Source organism: Octopus bimaculoides, chromosome 8 (genome assembly GCF_046866305.1).
Source record: "Octopus bimaculoides isolate indiv1 chromosome 8, ASM4686630v1, whole genome shotgun sequence".
Classification (NCBI taxonomy): domain Eukaryota; kingdom Metazoa; phylum Mollusca; class Cephalopoda; order Octopoda; family Octopodidae; genus Octopus; species Octopus bimaculoides.
The window spans coordinates 14,589,748-14,614,400 of NC_142935.1; the positions used below are offsets into that span (position 1 = coordinate 14,589,748).

Consider the following 24,653-nt stretch of genomic DNA (forward strand, 5'->3'; position numbering starts at 1 on the left):
AACTTGCAAGTGGTTGAGCACTCCACAGACACGTGTACCCTTATCGCAGTTCTTGGGGATATTCAGCGTGACACAGTGTGACAAGGCTGGCCCCTTTGAATTACAGGCACAACAGAAACAGGAAGTAAGAGTGAGAGAAAGTTGTGGTGAAAGAGTACAGCAGGGTTCGCCACCATCCCCTGCTCAATAAACACTCACAACACCCGGTCTGGGAATCAAAACCGCGATCCTATGACCACGAGTCTGCTGCCCTAACCACTGGGCCATTGCGCCTCCACCTGGATTTGAATATAGACTGTAAAACATTTAGTCTGGCACAAATTTGAAAGGTTCAAGTTTTGTATATTGTTTACAATGTATACAAAACAATTCTGTCTAGGAATTAAAACTGAATTAAGATTTATAAGAAGAAAATATGTCAAAAAGAAGTATTTCCTGCAGAATAGCTTTGTCTGATTAAGAATTGTAGAGTGCAAAGTAAAACTTTTAGATTATAGTTGAAGAATATAATCCAAGTGACTGAATGCAGAGATACTGATGAAGGGATTCTGACTCGTAGCAATGGAGATTAGAATATTTGTCATTGTTGTTCATCATCATGATTTCATTAATCTCTTCTGTTCTGTTATGGTTTAGACTGATCTGGAGTCTTAACTATTACTATAGCAACTCTGTGTGCGTGTGTGTGTGTGTGTGTAACATTACATGATCTAGTACACTGTGATTTGAGCAAATATTAGATAGCTTTCTTAACATAAATTACACTACGATGAGAGAAACACACACACACACACACACATGATTAGAAATAACAAAAAAGATAAGACATATCTAATGGAACAGTGAGATTTAGTTTGATGTTGTTGTTGCTGTTGTTATGGTGGTAGTGTTGGTGAGGGTTAATGAGGAAGCTTACTCAAGTGAATGTTTGACCTTGTATTTTTATGCTATGATTACAGGAGTTTAGTTAGTATCACTAACCTGTGAATATGAGATGTCGTTCTACCATACATTGATTTGCATAGAGAATAGACATTCGTTATTTTGTTGTTTTTTTTTATTTTTAATTAGTTTTTGTGATTTAACAGTTTTAGTTTTTAGAGCAAATGATTCAATAACCTTATACGTGTTTCAGTGTGTCTATCAGTTATTTTTTTTTTTCTTTTCCCTTTTCTTTTATTAAATGAAGTGCTCAGTTGACATTCCATTTACCAGTTCAAAAAAGAAAATCCATCTTGCTTCCACTTCTAATACACACTCATCTAATACATCTAATTAACAAATTATTGACAAATTCTTTTTGTCAGCTGGGATATCTTAATTAAATAAAATCATGTTATTCCATTTCCTCTACTAATTAATAATGGAAAACTTAAGTCATTGCACTCTTTTACACATGCCCTCTTTAACAACTTCCAACATCCTTATATAGAGATTCCATATAAGCCATATAACCAAAATATTATTATAAAGCACGTTGGATTCTATACCAAAAAACCTATTCAGTCCTTCTTCCTCCAGAACTGTCCCCCCTGAAATCCCTCCTGCCAGCATTTTCCTAGTAGAAGTAAAATAGAATACCCGTTCATAGATCTTTAATTGTTGCTGTTATTCAAGCCATCACACACACACACACACACACACACACACACACATTGTATCCCAGGCTATATTAACCAGTGTCTTTTTCAATTTGGTAGATTTAGTTTAAGGGCGATTTAGTTATTTCTAGCAGGTCAGCTGACCTTGTAGAGGTTCATTTGCTGGCTCAGAGGTATTAAGTTTAAATCCTTCACGTGCTTATTGTATGTATTAAGATACTACTTTACATGCTTCAGTTCAATGAGCTTTCAAAGAGTAAGAACCGGGATCATCTGAGAAAGATTTATTTACCATCCACTTAAAATAAGAGTGAAGCACCAGCTCTTTGATCTTTGAATGGCTACATAATAACCATAAATTATCAGTATCAAACTGAAAATTGACTTCTCTAAAACTACCCAGTTATCTCTATATTCCACTTTAGGAAGGTTTAAACTAAGAAACACTGCTGTACCTTGTCAAACTAATCAATAGAAAAGATTACTTTTATCTACAAGAAAAGCTGTCTACTTGATAAGAAAATACACTCAGGTATATGCCTCCAAATATTGACCAATGTACACCAACCCACTTTCTAACTTCCTACAGTTACAATGAGCCAACTCTGAATGGTCCCTTGACTTACCAAATCTTCAAATCACACCTTATCATCTTAGAAAAAGAGAACACTTTGGATAGTATGGTCCTATGAAAAAGACAGTGATCATGGTTGATCGCAGCTCTGCCATCTCTAATTAAGCCTCTCTCTGGACTTTACATTCTCTTCTTACTGTATCTCCCCAATGTCAGACCTTTTAACTAAATACATCCAATCTTCTTTCTGCTCTCCAGAATTGCATTTTGCTGGAATTCATTCACTGTCGAAATATTCTCACCAACTTCTTATTTTGCAATGAGTTACATTGAACCAAGTTATATTAGTCTTATCTACTGCTTCCAGTTTTCCTGTCTAGAAGAATGGCTTTCGATTTATATAAATAATCTTTTGCTCCATAAGATATTAAAAAAAAATTACCATTGAGTGTCAGAATTTTTTTTTTCTTTTTTTTTTTTCTGAAGGAAAAAATATTGATGTGTTGATATTTCATTGATCTGCAGTTGTATCTCTTGTTGAATGAAAACAGCCAGTGAGTCAGACATTTGGTTTCTAGATTAAAGCTGACTTTATTTAAAAGTAAAACAGAATTGAATTCTGAATAAAACAAAGGCGGCCAGCCCATTCAGTATCAATAGTTTGACCTACCTAAGGAAATATAAAACCATGAAGATTTTTTAATAGTTCAACCTATATGAGTCACTGTGTATATATACACACCTACATACAGAAGGCAAACGGTCAATTTTTATGATTCACAATGTACTGTTAATTTCATTCTTAACATGTCATACATTCTCTTATTTAAGGAAGAGTTTTTTTATTTATTTATTTTTTCTGAACATTATCAAGATCAATGTTTGACACTTGTCAAAGCAAAGAAAATAAATTGAGCCTAACTTAGTTATAAATGTTCATATTGGGACTGTAATATCAGAGTAGTAGATTATTGGACATATAAGCCTTTTCTGTTATAAGTTGCAAGATAATCTTTTGTTATTAATTAACTAGTTTTGTTATTTTAAACAACAGTGTTCTAGATATATTTTTGTTATTTAGTATTTTGATTTGATTCAATATTTATTTTGATTTTTATGCAATATTATTACATTGGAAACATTTTCTGTAATTCTGAACATGGCTACCTAAAACAACTATCATCATCATCATCGTTTAACGTCCGCTTTCCATGCTAGCATGGGTTGGACGATTTGACTGAGGACTGGTGAAACCGGATGGCAACACCAGGCTCCAATCTAATTTGGCAGAGTTTCTACAGCTGGATGCCCTTCCTAACGCCTATCTTGTATGATAATAAGCATTTGACTTTAGCAAGGTTCTGCTCAACATAATTTAGTTAAAAGTATCTGATTAGTGGTGCCACTTGTTTGTGTCAAGTTCTTCATTATACACTTAATAGGGTTCTCTGTTTTCACCACCATTACCACTATGAAACTTACTCTCAAGTCTTTACTATGAATGTTGTTGGAAATACTCTGCTTGAGTTAGAACTTACTTAGGTTTGTCATAAGGCCAGAGTTTATTCCAGTTTCCATGGCATATGAATGACTGAGATTACCACACTCCCTGCTGAACAAGATAGTAGTAGTCTGTAACAGGGTTAACTTCCTAGCTATTGCTGAATGGACTTGAGCAATGTGAAATGAAGTTCTTCAAGAACACAACTCACCACCCAGTCTGGGAATTGAAATCATGATCATACAGTTGTGAGTGCAACATCTTAAACATTAAGCCATGCACCTTCACTTGAGTTTGAACACCAGAGTATAATTAATGCTTGCTGCCACAGTATTAGTGTCATCAACAAACTGGAGTACTGACAGGAATGAATATTAGCAAGGACAAATTTGTAGTTTTGCAACTCACACATGCAGGAAGAAGTCTTTATTGTTTTGTGAAGATGTTTGTTACTGGATCATGAATTCCATTAAATTATTTACTGACTAGTCCATTTCAGATCTCTAGATGACCAGAAACTAAGTGAGGGTCATTGCCTGCACATGGCCTGTATCACTTCAATAATTACACTTGTTAATGACATCTTACCTCATGAACAACTGGCCAGACTAAATATGTTTTCTGACTTTTCTTATGTGCTTTTTCATGATCAAAATGTCTATCTTTTTGACCAACAGAGAGAGATAAACTTTTTCTCATGACCAAACTACTGCCAGTGTCTATTTTTCACTTCCTAACTACCATACATATTGATGTTGTTTATATCATATACAAATTTACAAGGTTTTTTTTTTTCTTGTTTTGTAATGTCCTCTATTCTTTCTTGTTTCTTGACAAAGAAAGGAAATATTTCTTTCTTCTTTCTTGTTCTAAATTATATAAGTTTTGCTTCCTGTCAATGTACAGACCAGCATAAAAGATGCAATCAATTGAATACATTAGTAAATAGATCAATTAGCATAATTTATGAATTGAATTTTTCATATCTTATGAGTGTATTTTCAATTACAATGTTGTAGTTTTACACTAACATTCTGAGTTAAATTTAATCCAGAAAGAACTTATCTCTGAATTGTTTGAGTGTGACAACTTCATAAAGAACTGAGAAGTTTTTAGATGTTTATGCCTGTGGTAGAATGGTTTCCTTTAGCTTTCTCCTTGTTAACCAATTAGAGTGATTCCTGAACAACCCCACCCTTCATTTGTAGTGTAGCACTGCTGCTGTTGATGTTACCAGCCTGTGTCACCTTTAGTCTAGCAGTTTCCTCCAACAACAACAACAACAACACAGATTTGCATCTCCATCCACACCACCGGCTCCATCTCTCACTAGAAATTTTATCACTTTTCGAGAATGGAAGTCTATAAAATGGTGAGTCTCTGCTCTAGTTATTTGTTTGATATTTTATGGTGATGTTGTGCTGTTTTTAAAGTAACCTCTGTTATGCCTTCATATCTTTCAAGAATGCTTGATACACTTTTTATTTTTATTTTTTAGTTATTTGTTTGTTTTATTTTCCTCATTTTAAAAATTCTATGGCTTATCAGCAGTAATCTTTTCTATCCTAGTTAGTATGTTTTATTTTTCTAATAGAATTAACCCTGGTGGCTAGTGGCTTTATCATATCTGTGTCTCTTTACTATTATATTTTATTTTTATTTTCAACAGTCCATAATATAATACTGCAACCCTTTTTTTATTGCTATTAAAACTATCCTTTAGCTTATAAATTAAAATTAGCATCTTATTTGGAATGGTTCTGATACAGTTCATGATATATAACTATGTTCCTGTAATAGCTCATCAAATTAGATAGTTACCCATGCCAGCATGGAAGGCAGACGTTAAGCAATGATGATGTTTCTTCTTTAAGAGTTTTTCATATGTTCCTATATATTAATCTGTTGTATACACCCCTTCGTTTCCCTTTAGAAATTTTAAGACAATACTTCCAATTTGTGTTACATAAGTTGCCCAAACAACATGTCTATTCATTTTCTGAAGCATTTTATTTTCGCTGTATGCTATTGGCTTCAAACTTTACGAACATTTCAAAAATTATGTTGCTATAGTCATTGAACTTACATAACATCTATATTAAGTTACATATTCTACTACTGTTTTTATAACTCTGGTAAACTCTCCTAAACTATTTTAGATTAATTGCAGCCCTATCTATGTTTTCCAGTTCAGCTGTGCTCTCATTTCTACACTCTCCAATTGAATGTACAGTCATCCATAATCTTTGGTCAAACTGTGTTCTCTTTACTACTTTCTATCTCTCTCTCTCTCTTTCTCTGTTTGAGTTGTAATGCTACATTTATACTATTTATAGTATTATTTTAAATTTCATATATATTTGTATCTTTGTATCGTATTTTCTTCAGTCTGTTGAGATTACACTTCCAAATTTTTAAGTTACATATCAGATTGTGCTCCATTAAGCAAATTTCTTGTCACACTGTTTCTTTATGCATGTTAACTACCCAACTATTCCTTTTTGCATGTTAACTATCCAACTATTCCTTTCTGCATGTTAACTATCCAACTATTCCTTTTCGCATGTTATTTATCCCAATGTGCCTTTCTGCATGTTAGTTATCCAACTGTTTCTTTCTGTATGTTGATTATCCAGCTGTTCCTTTATGTATGTAACTTAACCCATTCTTATTTTCTGCATGTTAATTGTCTCACTGTGATTTATGTACTACCTACTGATTATCTTCCTGTATATAAGTCATTTATTGTCTTTTCCACAAACCAGTTGTTGTATTCTAAGCTTATTTTTTGCATGTCAGATTTAAATTGTTGTGTATTTTGGTTTGGGTTTTTCTTTATTTATTTTGCATGTTGATTTTCAGTTTACACTCTATGCATACCCATTTGTAAAGTTTAAAAAAATATATTCCACTTACTCTGTTCTTTAATTTCTGCATGATATTCACTAAATTTCTGGTAGAGTTGTTTCTGTTTGTCAGAGTTGTTTTGTTTTGTAGAATCCCTCCTAGTTAAGATACCCACTTACTGGTGAGTACCTGTATATAGTGAAGTTAATGTAGCATCATAGATTGACAAATGCAAATCTTGACATGCAAATGTATCAGAATCAAGTTTTGGATCTAATGGTAATGCTGACTTGGACAGTTTGGACTTCAGTCTAAGGTGTGAATATTGGATCAGCCTTAATTTATCATCTCCAAGCCTGGATTCAGCACTGAAATCTAACAAAATATACTCATTCTACAGTGCTTGTGCTCCTCATATTTAGTGCTGGCATTGGAATTTGAAATATTGAGCTTTTAAGCCAATCCCCTATCAATACAACCATTTGTAATTTTCTTAGAATTAACATAAGGCTTTTTACAACTTTAATTTGTTTTGAAATCAGAGTAGAAATGGCATTGAACTATAAACAATATTCTTTTAAATTTAACTTACAATGAAAGTAAACAAAGTTTGCTTTAGAAGCGTTGAGATATATTGAAAGATACAGAAATACTTTATTCTCAAACGATCTTTTCTGCTATATATGGATAGTTTATCCTGTTCATGCTATTGTATTAGCTTTATCATGTGTTTGAGAATAAATTATTTCTGTATCTTTCAATATTCTTTTAATGTTTGTAACTTGTTAACAGCAAATTCATTACAAATTTTACTATGTTGAGTTTTCATTTTAAAAAGAATTCCTAATAGCAGTAATCAGGTTAGATCTATATATCTTTAACTAACAAGAAAATAATCTCAAGAATTTTATATATATATATATATATATATATATATATATTGTGTTCACATCTTAGTATGATACTGAATGGTTCATCTGAAAAATTAAGATTTTCACGTCTTGTAACCTACTTTAAAGTGACACTATTAAGCCACCATAGTACATAACCATCACAAAAGTAAATTTATTCAATATTTTGTAGTTGTGGCATATCAAAGCTGAAATATTGAATACATTACCTTTGTATCATTTTGTTTATCTGAAAAATATAGGCTTAAACCTCATACATTGATTGAATTAATGACCAAGAATTAAGTTTCATCAACAAATGACTTGAATTTTTAAGAGAACGAAAAATGATTTGAATAAACTGTTTCCATCTGTGACACATGACATCAAAGCATTACAATAATGCCATGAAAAACAGTGTCTTTCAAGTTTCATGTAATTGTAACCATAACCATATATTTTACAAAGGTGAACGCTTATAATGACTAAAACGTGTCGAGAAGAGGAAACTTTACAAACAGATTCAAACGGATTCAAATGAACAAGTTAAACAACAATGTAAAACTCTTTGATTTTGGTTATCTTTTAAAATCCAATGTGAGAGAAAAATAGTTTCATTTCCTCCTAGTTTTAGCTGTGTGTGTGTGTTTGTGTGTGTGTGTGTGTGTGTGTGTATGTGTGTGTGAGTAGAGATATAAATACATATATGTACATGCAGACACGTTGGAAACAGGTAAGTGTGTGTGTTTGTGTGTGTGTGTGTGTGTGTGTGTGTGTGTGTGAGTAGAGATATAAATACATATATGTACATGCAGACACGTTGGAAACAGGTAAGAGTTGGTGAAAAGGGCAGCCAGTCATAGAAAATCTGCTTCAACAAATTTGAATCATTTATCTTTTATTTGTTTCTGTCATTGGACTCTGGCCATGCTGGGGCACCACCTTGAAGGGTTTTAGTTCAGTGATTCTCAACCGAGGTCCACATGACCCTAGAGGGTTCATATAGTATTTTGTTACTAAAGTTTATGTGCAAAAAATTAGTTATACTTTTACACTACACAAAATATTTTAACAATTTTCTAATACAATTCCTAATAATATTTAATTATTAAAATATAATGGGATGCTTTTTAAACATCAAATTGCTGTTATACTTATACATTAGCGTTATACTAATACATCCATTTGTTGTTTACACCACCTGTCTTCGTCTGTTGTTTTTTTGTAATTCTCCCTATATATATATATATATATATATATATATATGAGAGAGAGAGAGAGAGTGTGTGTGGCTGTGTGGTTAGAAGCTTGCTTCTAACCACATGGTTCTGGGCTCAGTTCCACTGTGTGGCACCTTGGGCAAATGTCTTCTACCATAGCCTCAGGCTGACCAAAGCATTGGTAGACAGAAACCTATGGACCTCTTTGACTTTTAATTTATGCTGCTGGACCTCCTCCATAGCAATTTGATGTTTAAAAAGCATCCCATTATATTTTAATAATTAAATATTATTAGGAATTGTATTAGAAAATTGTATATATATATATATATATATATATATATATATATAAGCAGTCCAGCTTATATATATGTATATATTTGTGTGTGTGCTTGTCTCCCCACCATTGCTTGACAAGCAATGTAGGTGTGTTTATGTCCCCGTAACTTAGCAGTTCAGCAAAAGAAACCAATAGAATAAGTACTAGGCTTACAAAGAATAAGTCCTGGGGTTGATTGTTCAACTAAAGGTGATGCTCCAGCATGGCTACAATCAAATGACTGAAAAAAGTAAATGAATATATATATATATATATATATATATGATGGGTGCCTTTTAGTTTCTGTTTACCAAATCCATTTACAAAACTTTGGTAAGCCTGGGGCTATTGTAAAAAGCACTTGCCAAAGGTGTCACACAGTGGGATTGAACCCAAGACCTATATATATATCTACACACATATGTTCATATATATATTGATTTTAAAAAATTTACAATGACTTAAAATGTTAGCAGTAATTGGCTGTGTCACACTGTGAGGTCTGTCCATTTCTATGCATGCGCTCATCATATGGGTTGATGATTTCATTGTAATGTATGCATAATTTACAAAGTAGAAATATCTGAAGTAATAAAATATTGAATTGAGTTAAGAAATAGAAATTATTCTTAACTGGTACTAGAGTACTTGAGTAAGGTTGATAAGCCATTGTCAAACTTTCCATGTGAAAGCAAATATTATAATCTACTTAAATATTTATTAATAACACTTTTAGTTAATGCTTGATTAGTTTATGAAGAGCTATACTTAAAAAAACACATATATAAATATATATATATATATATCGCCAGTGCCCCTGGACTGGCTCTTGTGTGGGTGGCACATAAAAGACACCATTTTGAGCGTGGCCGTTTTCATGCGGGTGACACATAAAAGTACCCACTACACTCTCTGAGTGGTTGGCGTTAGGAAGGGCATCCAGCTGTAGAAACTCTGCCAAATTAGATTGGAGCCTGGTGTTGCCATCCAGTTTCACCAGTCCAACCCATGCTAACATGGAAGGCGGACGTTAAACGATGATGATGATATATATACATATATATATATATATATATATATATATATATATATATGTATATATATATATATATCAAAGTTTATTATAGAAGATAAAGATAATAAGCATCATTCAGCATTGTCATCTCTCAAAGAAGTTGAAACCCCAGGTCTTTTTGAAAGCTCTAGCATTGAAATACACATAACAAATTATAAAACCTATGAGCAAGACAACAAATGCATGTATAAAAGCCCAGCAAAGTTTATTGTGGAAAAGTGTGTGTGTGTGTGTGTGTGTGTGTGTGTGTGTGTGTGTGTGTGTGTGTGTGTGTGTGTGTGTGTGTGTGCGCGTGTGTGTGTGTGTGTGTGTGTGTACACAAACTGATATGATTGTCACTGTGTCTCCTTTTTCCTGTTTGTCTATCTCTGATTCTCCATTTAATGAAAGGAACTTTTGGCTGCTAAAATACTTTCAATACCTCAGTAATTCATTAGAACATTGTTAATTAACTGCATAGTGATAAGATTATGCATTGTGAGTTTAGATATCCATCTGTAACTCAAATAGAATTATTTAATTCTATGGAGATTTAAATATTAATTAAATGATAAAGAGGAACAACGATGGGCATATTTTATTCAATTAAACCCTCTTGATACAGTTTGTCACAAGTTATTAACTATAAAATTAAATATTTATAAACAATGTTATTTTTTTTAAGTAGAAGTTTCTATCAATATTAAGATATCTATCTATCAATCAGTCAATTTGGCCATCAATCCATTTATTCTTATATCTATAATCACGCACATACACATTGATAGATAGATATTATATATAAATTTATTTCTGTATGTGTATGTATACACATACATATATATATATATATATATATATGTTTCATCAGTAAATTATAAATCTGAAAGAGCTATAACTTTGTGTGTGTGTATATATATATATATATATATATATATCTATCTATATATATATATATATATATATATATATATATATATATATTGATTAGTCCCACTGTGCAGCACTGAGCAAATGTCTTCTACAATAGCCACAGGCCCACTGAAGTATTGGAAGCCCCCTTTGAGTGTGTGTGTAGTGGTGGTGGTATTTATATATGTATATATTCATGAGTTTATGTACTGAAATATATGTACATGTGTATGTACAGAAACTGTAAAACTCCTGGTTTTTGTGTATGCATATATGTATGTGGATGTTTGTGCTTGTGTGTGTGTATATCTTTGTCTTGATGTCACATGATGGCTGTAAATGAATACCAACGTCATGCAGGCAATGTTGTTTATTTCCAGTCTTCCATGAGAAATGTATCTGACTTTTGCAAATGTTACCTTGCTTGGAAACAGGTGCATCCAACTATAGAGAATCTGCCTCAGTAAATTCCATCTGACCCATGTAAGCATGAATAAATGGACATTTGATGATGATGAAATCTTTATATATAAATCCAAAAAACAGAATAAGGACATGACTGATGACAAAACATACAGACAGAAAGACAATACAAAGACGGACACGAAAAACCAGAACAGATTATTTGTGGCCTTCTTTTCATGAGTCAAGTTTCCAATTATCATTACAGTTTCGGCCTGAAACTGTTCAAAATTGGTAGGCCCCAAAAATCTATGCTAAGAGCATTATCTTTCTGGAAGAAAGCAAGCAAATGTGTAAAACAGGCAAAGAACTGGTATCGAGTTAGATTATGACATTTATATCTTTAATCATGGCGGTTGAATTGTTAAAGGAATAGAGATCATAAGGAGGAAGGAAATAAATAGGTGTGCAGAATGTCTCTCACAGCTGTTTCAAGAACAGATGTACAGATGATGCATCTTATGCAAATAAATGGTAGCTATCCATATAACAGCAGTCGATTCCATTATTGAAAGGAGATTGAGATATAGCAGAGGATGATGGAATAGATCACTGCTGCTGTTTGTTTTGGACAAGGCGCATCTATTCTTGAAATAGCTGTAAAAGACTGTCTGCACACATTATTACTTCCTTCTTATCATCTGTACTCATGTAACAACTTAACCATCATATCTAAAGATATGTCATAATCTAACCTGATACCCATTGTTTGCTTGTTTATACTTTTATTCTGTTGTGTAGGTACCTGCTCAGTTGATAAAATTTTTTATAGCTAATTGTCATAAGGCAGTTTATAACATCCCTGCTTTTAGCTGCAGTTTAAATTGGAGTCTTAAGCAGCAAATCAACCTTGAGTACTAACTGTATGTAACTATTTTTATGCCATCAGACATGACATTACTTGAATTCTATCTTTATGTATTATGTATTCTGTATTCTTCATGGTGGTACAAAACAGATGAGAGCTAAGGATCCAACTCTGATAGATCCCAACCTACTCACTAAATTCATTAACTCTCACCTGGTTTAACTGCCTTTACAAACATAGTTTTACAACCCTTATTAGCCATTCCTCTACTAGCTTCTTTTGTGCCCACTAGATGACACAACAAGAGACTAAGTCAATGATATTTTTCACATCTACAAATGCTAGGCATAGAGGCTTATTTCTAGCTAAATATTTCTCTGGCATTTATCTCACTAGGAAGATGGCATCAGTGATTCTTCATAGTGATACAAAACCAAACCATGTCCCTTGTAGGTTAATCTTACTTCAAATCAACTTTGCTGTAACTCCTTTACCTTTATAACAGTTTACAATAATCATTTCTATTATAGGCACAAGGCCTAAAATTTGTGGGGAGGGTGTAAGTCAATTATATTGATCCCCCAGTGTTTAACTGGTACCTATTTAATCGACCCGATAATGCTGCTATGTCAGCCACTAGATATGACACTCTTTTATTACCTGATTAACTCTTTGAGTGACTAAACCATAACCTTCTTCACCAGATATTTTGAGCATCTGTGACTGTTTCCCTCTGGCCAGCTATTTTCCCTGCTTTCATATCCTTAACACCTTATCCATCTTGTCTACTTGAGTGGCTGGTCCCTGTCACGAGTCTTTTTGGGACAGACTCCCTCCCTCTCATGTATTCTCCACATTCAACAGCTCATAGTTGCACTTCAATAGTCTTTCTTTTCAGTGTCAGTGAGAGTAAGTGTGCCATTATCATTTTGTTTACAGGCCTCCCTTATGATATCTTATTTCCCTTTAGTACATTATTTCACTATTCTGAACATCTTGTGCCACTGATCCTCATACTGCAAAACACAAACTGCTTCTCCCTCTGCCTAAATGTATTCGATGTCTAACCTCGCGCACGCGTGTGTGTGTGTATGTATGTATGTATGTATGTATGTATGTATGTATATATGTATATGTTTATGTGTATGTATATATGTGTGTGTATGAATATGTGTGTGTATATGTATGTATATGTGTGTATATGTATGTATATGTGTATATATGTATCTATATGTGTGTATATATGTATATGTGTGTATGTATGTATATGTGTGTGTATTTATGTATGCGTATGTATTTTTGTATATGTGTGTGTATATGTATGCATATGTGTGTGTATGTATATGTATGTGTGTTTGTGTGTGTGTGTATGTATATTTATTTATGTGTGTGTGTACATTACCTTGCCTTGCTTTAGACCCTCAGTATCTTTGTGGAATCGTAAGGGTGGCATCATCACATATAACATGTCTTGGGCAAAGCCTAACCCACTCTAGGTTTGATGATAGTCAATTTTTTCCAGAAGAGAGAAAGTCACACAGACAGAAAGAAGGTGGGAGAAAGAGAAGTGCTTTTGTCATGAACAAAAATATAAAAACAATTTAAGAGCAGATGCTAACTACAGATCTATTAGATAGAAGGTCAGCTACTTATCACCCATAGAAGGTCAGCTACTTATCATCCTTGCTTTTAATGTTGTGGTCATTGTTTAACCTTCGGTCTGCTTTAGTCAAGCAAAGTCATGTTCAAAGGTGTTCCAGTCATTACTACATTGTGTCCATCATTTCTTTAAAACAGTCAGATGTGCAACTATGAGGGGCTGTTGAATGTGGAGAACACGTGGGAGAGAGGGAGTCTGTCCCAAGTAGACTCATGACAGGGACCAGCCACTCAAGAGAAGATGGATAGGGTGTTAAGGATATAGAAGCAGAGAAAATAGCTGGCCAGAAGAATTTGGCTGATATTTCTTGCAGGTTGAGCAACTTTTAAGAGGCTCATTTGTTGGCTCGTGTCTCTTAAGGTTTATGTTATAGGTAATTTATAGTAAAGGAGATGAAAGCTTAAGTGAACCTTTCTAGGATGTTAACCTGAAGTTACAAGGTTTGTGGAAGAGTGGCATATCACTCAGTCAACATCTCCTCATGGAATTGAGCATCTACATTCATTATAATTTGGTTTGCCTTATCATTCATTTGAATATACTCTTTTACTCTTGCTTCAGTGTTTCAAATACAGTCTTTCTTCTAAGCCTCCAACAGAATTGTTTCAGGTTCTAAAATCAGAGGCTTTTTTTTTATTTTACTGAAAACATGTTGATCTAATTGTTTCATGAAATCATATATTGTGATATATTACCAGTTTTCAGTCAAACCGTCTGAACCATGCTAGCATGGAAAATGGACGTTAAATGATGATAATGATATGGTTGAGTTATATCAATGTTAATGCTTTGTAAATAATCTAATTTTAGCTACAGGTAATGATTTTACAGCTGTAGAAACTTGCATTGGTGATCAAAAATCTACCTACCTACCATATTTGATGGCATAAAGGACTTACAAACATATTAGACACACCCTAATTTCAGGAGCACATATTCAGGAAAATGGCTTTTAGTACATTAAAACTTATGGAGGCTCAAATTCACAAATAAGACCTGGGTGATTTTTTTTTTTTTTTTTGAAGAAGTGTGTTTTATATGTCTTCAAAAACAGTACTTGTTCAGAAGTTAATTTTCCCTCACATATGGTTTTCAGGTTCCAGTTTGTTCAAAATATGATAATCTGAAGAATTGTGAGCAAATATTTTTTTTAAAAAGAAAAGACATTCAATCATGAAATAGCATTGTTGTTGGCGAATTTGAACCAAGTTTGTAAATCAATAAAAACAACACTTTGCAATTTGTTAAAACCACTCCTTGAATTATTTAGGAAATTTGTTTCATACATTGTCATTCAAACTTTATATACCTAATCTTTGATTAGTTGAACTATCATAGTAGTTTATATTCAAGTGAGTATCTTTGTTTTTAAGATTAAAAACCCAAAATAAAATACGATGAATACTTCAGACCACAGAGTATTGATCTAAGTCCTTGTCAGCTTAATCCCTCTTTGTTCATACTTCAAATTTCACCATAGTTTAACTTGCCTTTTACTTTTCCAGAGTCAGTATTTTATTAAGAGTCAATTTTATCAATCAGACTTCCAACACTAGAAAAATTTCTGTTGTACGTCATCAAAATATATAAAAAAATTTTAATCCAAATAAAAGGTGTTTTAAATAACATTTTATTTTTTCAATAGTTTAATACAACCTGCAGTCACAATTGTATAAAATATAGAGAACAGTGGCTTTCAAGTTAGAAAAGTAAAATACATAGAACTGTTTATATGAATCTTATAGAAGCTATCTTCAGTGAACATAACACAAAGTTGGGTTTTGGGGGAGGTGGTATTAACTGCTCAAATAATGGGTTCATTGATTTTTCAGGCTTATTTTTTTATTGTCTTGGTTTAGTAGTTTTCAAAAATAAACTTGATTACAAAATAGCATTCTGTGAACTTTATTACCTTCCAGGTAGAGTTTGATTACTTAACCTAATCAAGTCTCTTATAACAGGATTATCTCAAGGAATCCAGAGGCTATTATAATTTTCAACAACCAAATTCCCTCACTATAATTCATTATATTATTACTTTAACCAAAATGTACTAAAGTTTAAAAATGGATTAATCACACTTTCTTGCTAGGTTATTTAAATAAAGGGTCACAGTGTTAAATAAACTTAGCCATGAAGTGTTAAATTGATCTGATTATATTCGATTAGGATCAGCAGATTATTGAGGATAGTTGGCAATACTGAATTATTAATGAGTAGAAAATGTAATCCATTTTTCATACCTAAAATTCTTTTTAATGAGTAATTATTATTATTAATAATAGAAAAAAATTCTGTAGTTACTAAAATTAATCTGTTCCATTTTGAAGTAAAACTCACATTTTGATCAAGTTAGTCCTTGTTCATTATCATGTCACATGCACATAAGTACATGTTGTTGAGTTCTGTTGCACCAGGCTCCAACTGTTTATTTTGGCCAGGTTTCTATGACTGGATGCACTTCCTAATGCCAACCACTTTGCTGAATGTACTGGGTGCTTTTTACAAGGCATCAGCATGGGTGGTTTTTACGTGGAACCAGAACATAAATATATCTGTAAATACATTAACCAATGTATTCTTTGTTTTAAGATAGAAGGATATAATTTGAGTTAGATTGGCTGTTAGTTCTTGGTAATGAAGCAACTATGTAGGAGCTTCATCTTTGGTTTATATGTGTGTGTGTGTGTATGTATGTGTGTGTATATATATATATATATATATATATATATATATATATATATATATATAGATATAATGTATGTATGTATGTATGTATGTATGTATGTATGTATGTATATGCGACAAATATATGTATTTGTGGTACCTGATAACAAACAAATTAAACTGCTGAACCTGACATTTATTGAGCATCCACAGTTGGAGCAGTAATTCAGACAAGTGAAAATCTGTCTTCTACTTTTTTTTTGTTCTGGATGTTTCAGGATCCAATCTGCCAAATTATTTCTCAAAATTATTTCTCAACCAGACACTGCAATACACCAATATCTGATAAAAGATTATTCTGCGGCCTTAGAATTATTTTGACAATATATATATAACTAATGATCAGGTTTAAGGGTGTAAAATTCAAACTTCTCACAAAATACAGTAAATCTTCCTCTTATCTGAATGAAAAACTCTTAACTTTTCTGTGTAGGTTACTGATCATTCATTATTCTCAACATTAAACCTATTTGTCCTCCTGCCTGGCTGTCAGAATCCAACTTTGAGAATATTCATGTGAAGGAGTATTAGTTTTCAATTCTTTCAGTTTTTCTTTTCAATTTAGTTCAGAACACTGAACATATCATTATATTCTGAACAAGGTTTAGACCTCATTAAGTATCTCAAACCAAAAATATAGAATAAGGATTTTTTTTAAAGTTTTTTTTTTGTTTCCAAATGAAACAGAATGGATAGATATCTTTAGAATCTTTACAATGGGCTCTGTTTTAGTTTGGTAACTAAAGGTTTCATAAAACAGTTAATTTTTCCCATCTTTTTTAGTAATCGTAATGGCCAATGGAAGATATTTTCTGAATGGTCAATAAATTGATATGGCAACAGTAATAAAGAATATTAGCATGATTGTATACTCTCTCTTAAGTGCATCCAATTATCATTGTCATTATAACTATAGTCACCATGACTATTATTATTAGAACTACCACAAGGAACAATGAATGGTAGACTAAATGTCTTGAATTGTTTAATTACATTTTTTTTCATTCTATATTTTAAAATCTTCTTTTCATCTTCTAGGATTTATAAAGTAATTATCTGTAATGTATCAGTAATTATAAAATGTTTTGTCAACTATAACCCCATCTACAAATTGGTGACCTTGTGCCAAAATTATAAAAGCATATTATACTTATCACTAACAAATTTGATTGCTGTTGTGGCCGGTTGTTGACATTAATTTTACCAAAACCTAAATTGTACAAATTTCATTAATTATCATTAATCACCATTTTCCTTGCAGATGGCATCAGCAAATGACTCCAAGTGGCAAAAAGATGCAGCAGACCAGAACTTTGACTACATGTTCAAATTGCTCATTATTGGCAACAGTAGTGTTGGAAAAACTTCCTTTTTATTCCGATATGCTGATGACTCGTTCACATCTGCTTTTGTAAGCACAGTTGGAATAGATTTTAAAGTCAAGACAGTCTTCAGACAAGATAAACGGGTAAAGCTACAGATATGGGTGAGTATGATTTAATCAACTTTTATTCTTCTCTTATGCCTTTATTTTTTTTTTTTTAATAGAAAATAGATGCAACTCATTGATTAGCTCAAAAAAGAAGTTAATTCCTTTTTTGAATGGATAGTGTCTTTAGAATTTCAAATATCTTTAATAGTTCCTTTCTTTTTGTCATTAAAAACACTGTGACTGGTGATTAAAGTTTGCTTTATTTTATTTATTTATTTTTTTATTAAACTTACTGTATGACTTATACATGGGGTAAAGCTGATATCAAGTTTGAGTATGAGAGGGAAAATCTTTGTATCCTGATTTAATGCTAAATTAGAGGTGTGACCTATACACAAGTGCAACTTGTATGCAAGGTACAATGATAAATATAAGTTCAAACATTGCTTGTTAGTTCTTAATTTATTCTTTTTAAAAATGATGGGTTTCATTTTTATTTCAAATTATGAAAGTCCATCCATGAAGTTTGACTTTTTGTCTTTTTATAATGTCTAAAACAAGTTAAATTTACTTGAAAAAAACATTAAAGCTCCTACAGAACATTTTCAAATTATACTTTTAACCCTTTAGCATTCAGATTACCCTGTCAAATCTAATGCTTATTTATTCACATTGTTTTGAATTTGAGATTTCAATGACATGATTGCCTATTTTCAGAATGACATTGTAGGGTAGGTGCAAGAGGCTGAGTATGGCTGGTATAAATGCTTAAGGGCTAATGATGGTTTTATTCATTTTCCCCTCATCCCTGCTAGAATCACTAATAATAGTATATAATAGCCAACAAAAAGTTGTTATAACAAACAGCTGTTATAATGTGGCAGAAAAAGAAAACATCACACAAATACGTTGTATTTGATGTCTTCAGGTGAAATACTGTAGTTGTTAGCTAACATTTGTTATCTTCAGTCAATTGACCATGTCCATGATTTTCATCATTGAACATTTGCCAAAACAAAACATTGTAGATTATAGATAAAGCATGTATTTGTTTAATCCTATTTTTTTTCCTCCTGAATTGAAGCCAAGTGTTCAGAGATGGTGTTTCTATAATATTGGTTTGGTGGCTTGTTTCAGGAATCTGCAACAATGAAGCTAAAGAGATTGTCTTATACTGTTAACATGGAACTGAAGATAACTTCTCCACAAATTGCTCTACCTGTAATTGGGTGCTTCAAGTAAATCGCCTATGCAGATATATATATATATATATATATATATATATATATATATATATATATAATGATCCTTACTATATCCCTAAATGTAAGTCATGATGGCACCTGTGCCCACTGTCGCCTTTCTGGCACTTGTGCTCGCTAATTGTGTAAGGACTTTCGAGCAAGATCGTTGCCAGTGACCCTGGACTGGCTCTTGTGCGGGTAGCACATGAAATACACCATTTTGAGCGTGGCCTTTGCCAGTATCGCCTGACTGGCCTTCGTGCCAGTGATACGTAAAAGCACCTACTACACTCTCAGAGTGGTTGGCATTAGGAAGGGCATCCAGCTGTAGAAACTCTGCCAAATCAGATTGGAGCCTGGTGTAGCCTTCGGGTTCCACCAGTCCTCAGTCAAATCGTCCAACCCATGCTAGCATGGAAAGTGGACGTTAAACGATGATGATGATGATGATGATGATGTAACCCTTAACATGCCATAGAGTAAGTGCATGAAACTGGCTTCTCCAGTCATGTCAAATACATGATTAACAACTCAAAGAGAACAAAAGGATGAAAGATGATGAAAAAATGAGAAGCAGCTCCATCAGCTACCTCCACCTCCATTTACTCAGCTTGTAGTCCTGACCCATTTTAGCTTTGTATTTATTAAGATGAAACATCCCTAATATCACTGTATGTGTATTCTTTTATCTAGTCAGCTATTATCATCAGCACGATTGTAAAATTGATCTTTCATAGATTTTGTTCATTGAGCAACTGTGTGATTAGGTTTTCTATTTGTTGCTTTATACAAATAACTCTTCATTTTTACCTTTTTTTTTATTTTTCAATTTGCACCCTCAGTGACCAGACAATATTACTTCTTACAAAATAGAGGTAAGCCTAATTACAAATAAGGATCAAATATGAATAACCTTGATGGCAGAGTGGGCCATGCAATATTATTGATATTGGTTATGTTGGAAGTGAAAGTGGTTATGATGATGATGATGATGAAGAGGAGGATAGCCATATGATTACTGATCACTTAGTGATCCAGGTGATAATGACTTCATTACTATCAAAACCACTTTTCCCTATCACATGGTGGTAGAGAAAAGTGGTCTTGGTAATAAGGCATTTTGTTTTTTAGTTATTTTTCTCTCAACTATGAAATCAATGTACTTGATCCAATAAAAATGCCCATCATATATTAGTAATTGTTGATCATTCAACAATGATGATCTCATTAAATGAATATAGTTCATTGACAGACACTGCTGGGTTTCATAAGTTAGTAGTTGTGTTAATTCTGAATTATGAGTTTAATCCATAATAATGTCTTACTGTGCGATAGTCCTACTCACAAACAACTATTCATACTGTTATGGCACCACTCTTTTAAAGGACCTTCAAAAAGGAATTGCTTACAGTATATCAAATATAAAATGGCTACTATAAACTGCCATAATCCAGACCATTAGGTCTTCTTCCATTTATGTTTTATTCAATTGCTGTTGAACAAAATTATATCATACTTAAGTTGATAATCTTCAGAGTAATTATGTAATTATATCTAAATTTGAAGTTATAATACGCTCTTCTTTAATTGGTTTATATATTATTACATAGTCAAAGTTTTGCTGTCCTTGCATACAATAACTGAAATATAGTCACAACATTCAGATTATAAATATATTCTCTCTAATTCTCTTAAATATCAAAAGAAGTGGTTGAAAATAGAGGGGACTTAATAGTTAAATACTAAAATGCCTAGGTTATTTTTATATGGGTAAATGACTTAAAATTCTGAGTTAAGATTTAGCAAAGTTCGATAGGTTCACAACCTCTAGCTTTTCAAAATCACAATTAATGATGTTCCTGAAATAAAGAATCATGTAATGGATTTGTGAATTCCTACTACCCATGCATTGACTATTTGTCTTGTATAGGTTATAGGTTTGTTTAATTACAAAAGGTGCTTTCATGAAATATATATGGCATGAAAAAAAGCACCCCTGTAAAGTGGTTGGTGTTAGGAAGGGCATCCAGCTGTAGAAACCATGCCAAAACTGACATTGGAGCTTGACAGAACCATGGGGTTTTTCAGGATCCTGTCAAACCATCCAACTCATGCCAGCATGGAAAATGGATGTTAAATGATGATGATGATGTTGATATATCCACCTCATATAACAACAAATGCATATTCATTAACAACACAATAGCACATTTAAAAAAAAAATTATATTAACGTTTATGATACAAGTATATATGTGTGGAGTTTTTCCTGAACATAACCCATTTATTGATCCTATTATCTATGAAAATAATTTCAGCTGTTGTTTATTGCTATGAAATATTTTATTTTGTTTTCTAATAAAACTATTTGTTAATTTCTTCAAAAAAAAAAAACTGGTCATTTGCCACAAGTGAAATATCAGGGAATATATATATATTATCATCATCATCATCATCATATGTCTACTTTCCCTGCTGGCATGAGTTGGATGGATTGTCACAGTTCAAATCAGTTCTTATTCAGAGTAACTACCTTTCTAGATTGATCACAGGATCATGTCTTACTCTCATACATTTAATTTTTATCTTAGTTTCTATAGCTGGATACCCTTCCAATCAACAACCTCTTTACATAGTGTACTGGAAATATATAAACATAAAATTATACTTGTATTGGATTGTAACGCGATAGAACAAAATTTCTCTCCTATCATTAATGACAATAGCTACAATAATTATAAAACCATTATAAACATTACAAGGGATTGTGATGAGGGTTGAATGTGTGCAATTATTTGTCTATATTTTCAGGGTTTAGACAATTAATGTTTTGTATTAAAGTAGCCATAGCAGTAGTTACGCTTGTGTTACCAGAAAGACCTGTTCATATGAGTTCGTAAAAACAAAAGTATTCATTGAAAAGAAGGGCATAATCAATTTCAATATCGATGAAACACTGACTGCATTGCTATTGATGTACTCCCTTTTCTTTTTTCTTGTTTTCCAATCATCCAGCAATTCAAGTTACTGTACTAACAAACCACACTCTCTTGTTCTGTTGTTGCTCAGTTGTTTTCTCAAATCTAGATCACATTCTCTCCAATATCTACTGATAGAGAAAATGATATTTCATCAATTATTTGATTTCCTCTAGTGTTTTAAAATGCCCTTCACTATCTGCACATCTCTTGGCTGAAATGTGGTGTGATTCTAAGCTTCTGCTGCCTTCCCAACTGTTGCACCATTTCAGCTTTTACTTACAGTACTGAGAGAATGGAAGTTAACATTATTGATTTCTCTCTCATCATGAGTTAGATATCATATAATAAAAAAAAAAGCATATAGCAATAACAATTTTGTTCTGACTATAAGGTTATAACTGTAAAGTTATCTGTTGACCAACTTTGCTAGTTTTGCTATATGAATAAATTCACTTTCAAATCTGCATAATTAGAATCATTGCTGCAAAGCCACCAATCTATTAGTTTATTATATGTCAGACTGCCACTTCTCTATAAAATTAGTAATTAGTATTCCAACAACTGTGGCTATCCTGCTCAGAGGTTTACAAGAATAAACGCCCACACACGCACATATTAGACAAGAATAATATTACTCATGTTTGAAACAGAATTGAAGAAATATTTATAAACACATACCCTATAAACTCTACCTCCATAAAACACAAAGGTTAAAATTTCTACATATTAATCATATTGCTTATAGAACAATGAACATCTAGAGAGAAATATACAGACCAACAACCTTTACAACTACCCGTATCCTTTTGTAAACATCAAAGCAAAAGATGAACAAATTTCTATATTAACAACACCATGATATACCAAACTAATAACCTCCACCTTCCAAATACAAACTGGAAATACTCTTAATAACTACAACAAGTAAAGAAACTGACCAGCTAAAACATACCACCTACTTACATTCTTTTGTGAACCCCTAAAAAATTCCATTACAAAAGTTGACACACCTAATTACTAAGTTTTTAAAAATCTGGACTAAACTTTGAACCTTTGACCCTTACATTGTCAAAGCAAAGGATTAGCTTCAATAAAACTAGAAATAACAAAAACAAATGGCACATCCTATGCCCGCCTACCAAAAGGGACACACCTAAACATTCTCACCTGTTTACAAAATTCTACATACATGAATAAATTCTGAACAATAACATAACCCCAACTTTAGTCAATAAAAATTTTTCCATAACACCTCTCCATAACAAGTCACCCTAAAACCTAATTACCACTACACTCAAACCCACATATTGAAGGTAGATTTTAACATAACAAAAACTATATAAAGCCAAGATTAACTCCAATGCAGCACTGTCAATAATATTCTTGTTTAAGAATAATGAATTTGTACTTTACTAAAGTTTGGAATAAGCCATCAGATTAATGTAAAATTGTTTTTATTATAACTGAACATAAAAACAAATATATCCATAAACATACACATGCATGGATTAAGAAGCTGATTCATGAAGGTAACAGATTTGTTAAATATTAGAGGTGTTTTATACCAGCTAGGACTGACCTACATTAATTATTTTGTAAGTTTATTAAAACAGTAATTCAAACAATAGATAAATTATGCTTTCAAGTTTTTAAAAAATATTTCAAACTATTGGGAAACCTCTGATATGTAATGAAAACAAAATTAAATTAGAATAGAATTTGAGTTAAAAAGTTTATTACATCATTAATGTTTATTACAAAGGTATAAATGTTGCAGCTTCCCATTTTCCTTAATCTTAAAATATCTCCAGTGTCCTTTCTCTGGAAGAAACAACTGTTATTAAAATTAGGGTGGTAGATTTGATGCAATCCTAAGCAAGTTGTATTAGATGCTTTTATTAATATTTTTATCTTTTACTTGTTTCAGTCATTGGACTGCAACCATGCTGGGGCGCACCACCTATATATATATATAGAGAGAGAGAGAGACATATAATCATTTATGTATATATAATAAACACAAAGAATACTTGAGTAGCGTCTTTTGAAGTTCCTACTTTTCTCAAATATAAAATTATAGACTGAGGTTAGGTACAATCTTATCTTTGGAAATGTCATATGATAAAAAAACATTTGCTCTATTTAATCTCTCCCTCCCTCTATCTATCTCTCTCTCTCTCTCTCTCTCTCTCTCTCTCTCTCTCTCTCTCTCTCCCTCCCTCCCTCCTTCTCTCCCATATTTACACACATGCGCATTGAAAATAGAGATCACAAGATCACAACCAGTTATAGATCTAAAACCAGTGTTGCTATTGATTTTGACTTCCTTGGCTTAAATTTCTTTCTCTATGGCAACAGCAGAACACTCTCACATTTTAAGACCTCCTATATACTCTATACAAACCAATCCAATAAAATCTGG

General features: G+C 32.4%; 1 protein-coding gene across 22 annotated transcripts in view; it reads left to right on the plus strand.

Annotated features, from left to right (window-relative positions):
* The window catches only part of LOC106879196 (ras-related protein Rab-3), a 243,662-nt gene that overhangs the window by 195,359 nt on the left and 23,650 nt on the right, over positions 1–24,653 (plus strand). For 17 of the 22 annotated variants that reach the window (XM_052969942.2, XM_089356094.1, XM_089356100.1 and 14 more), the window contains one exon: positions 17,837–18,061. In XM_052969942.2, coding sequence (XP_052825902.1) covers positions 17,837–18,061 — 225 coding nt within the window. Of the gene's footprint in view, positions 1–4,884; positions 5,049–17,836; positions 18,062–24,653 lie in introns of all 22 variants that reach the window. The other 5 variants (XM_089356096.1, XM_089356098.1, XM_089356095.1 and 2 more) reach the window with 1 other exon arrangement.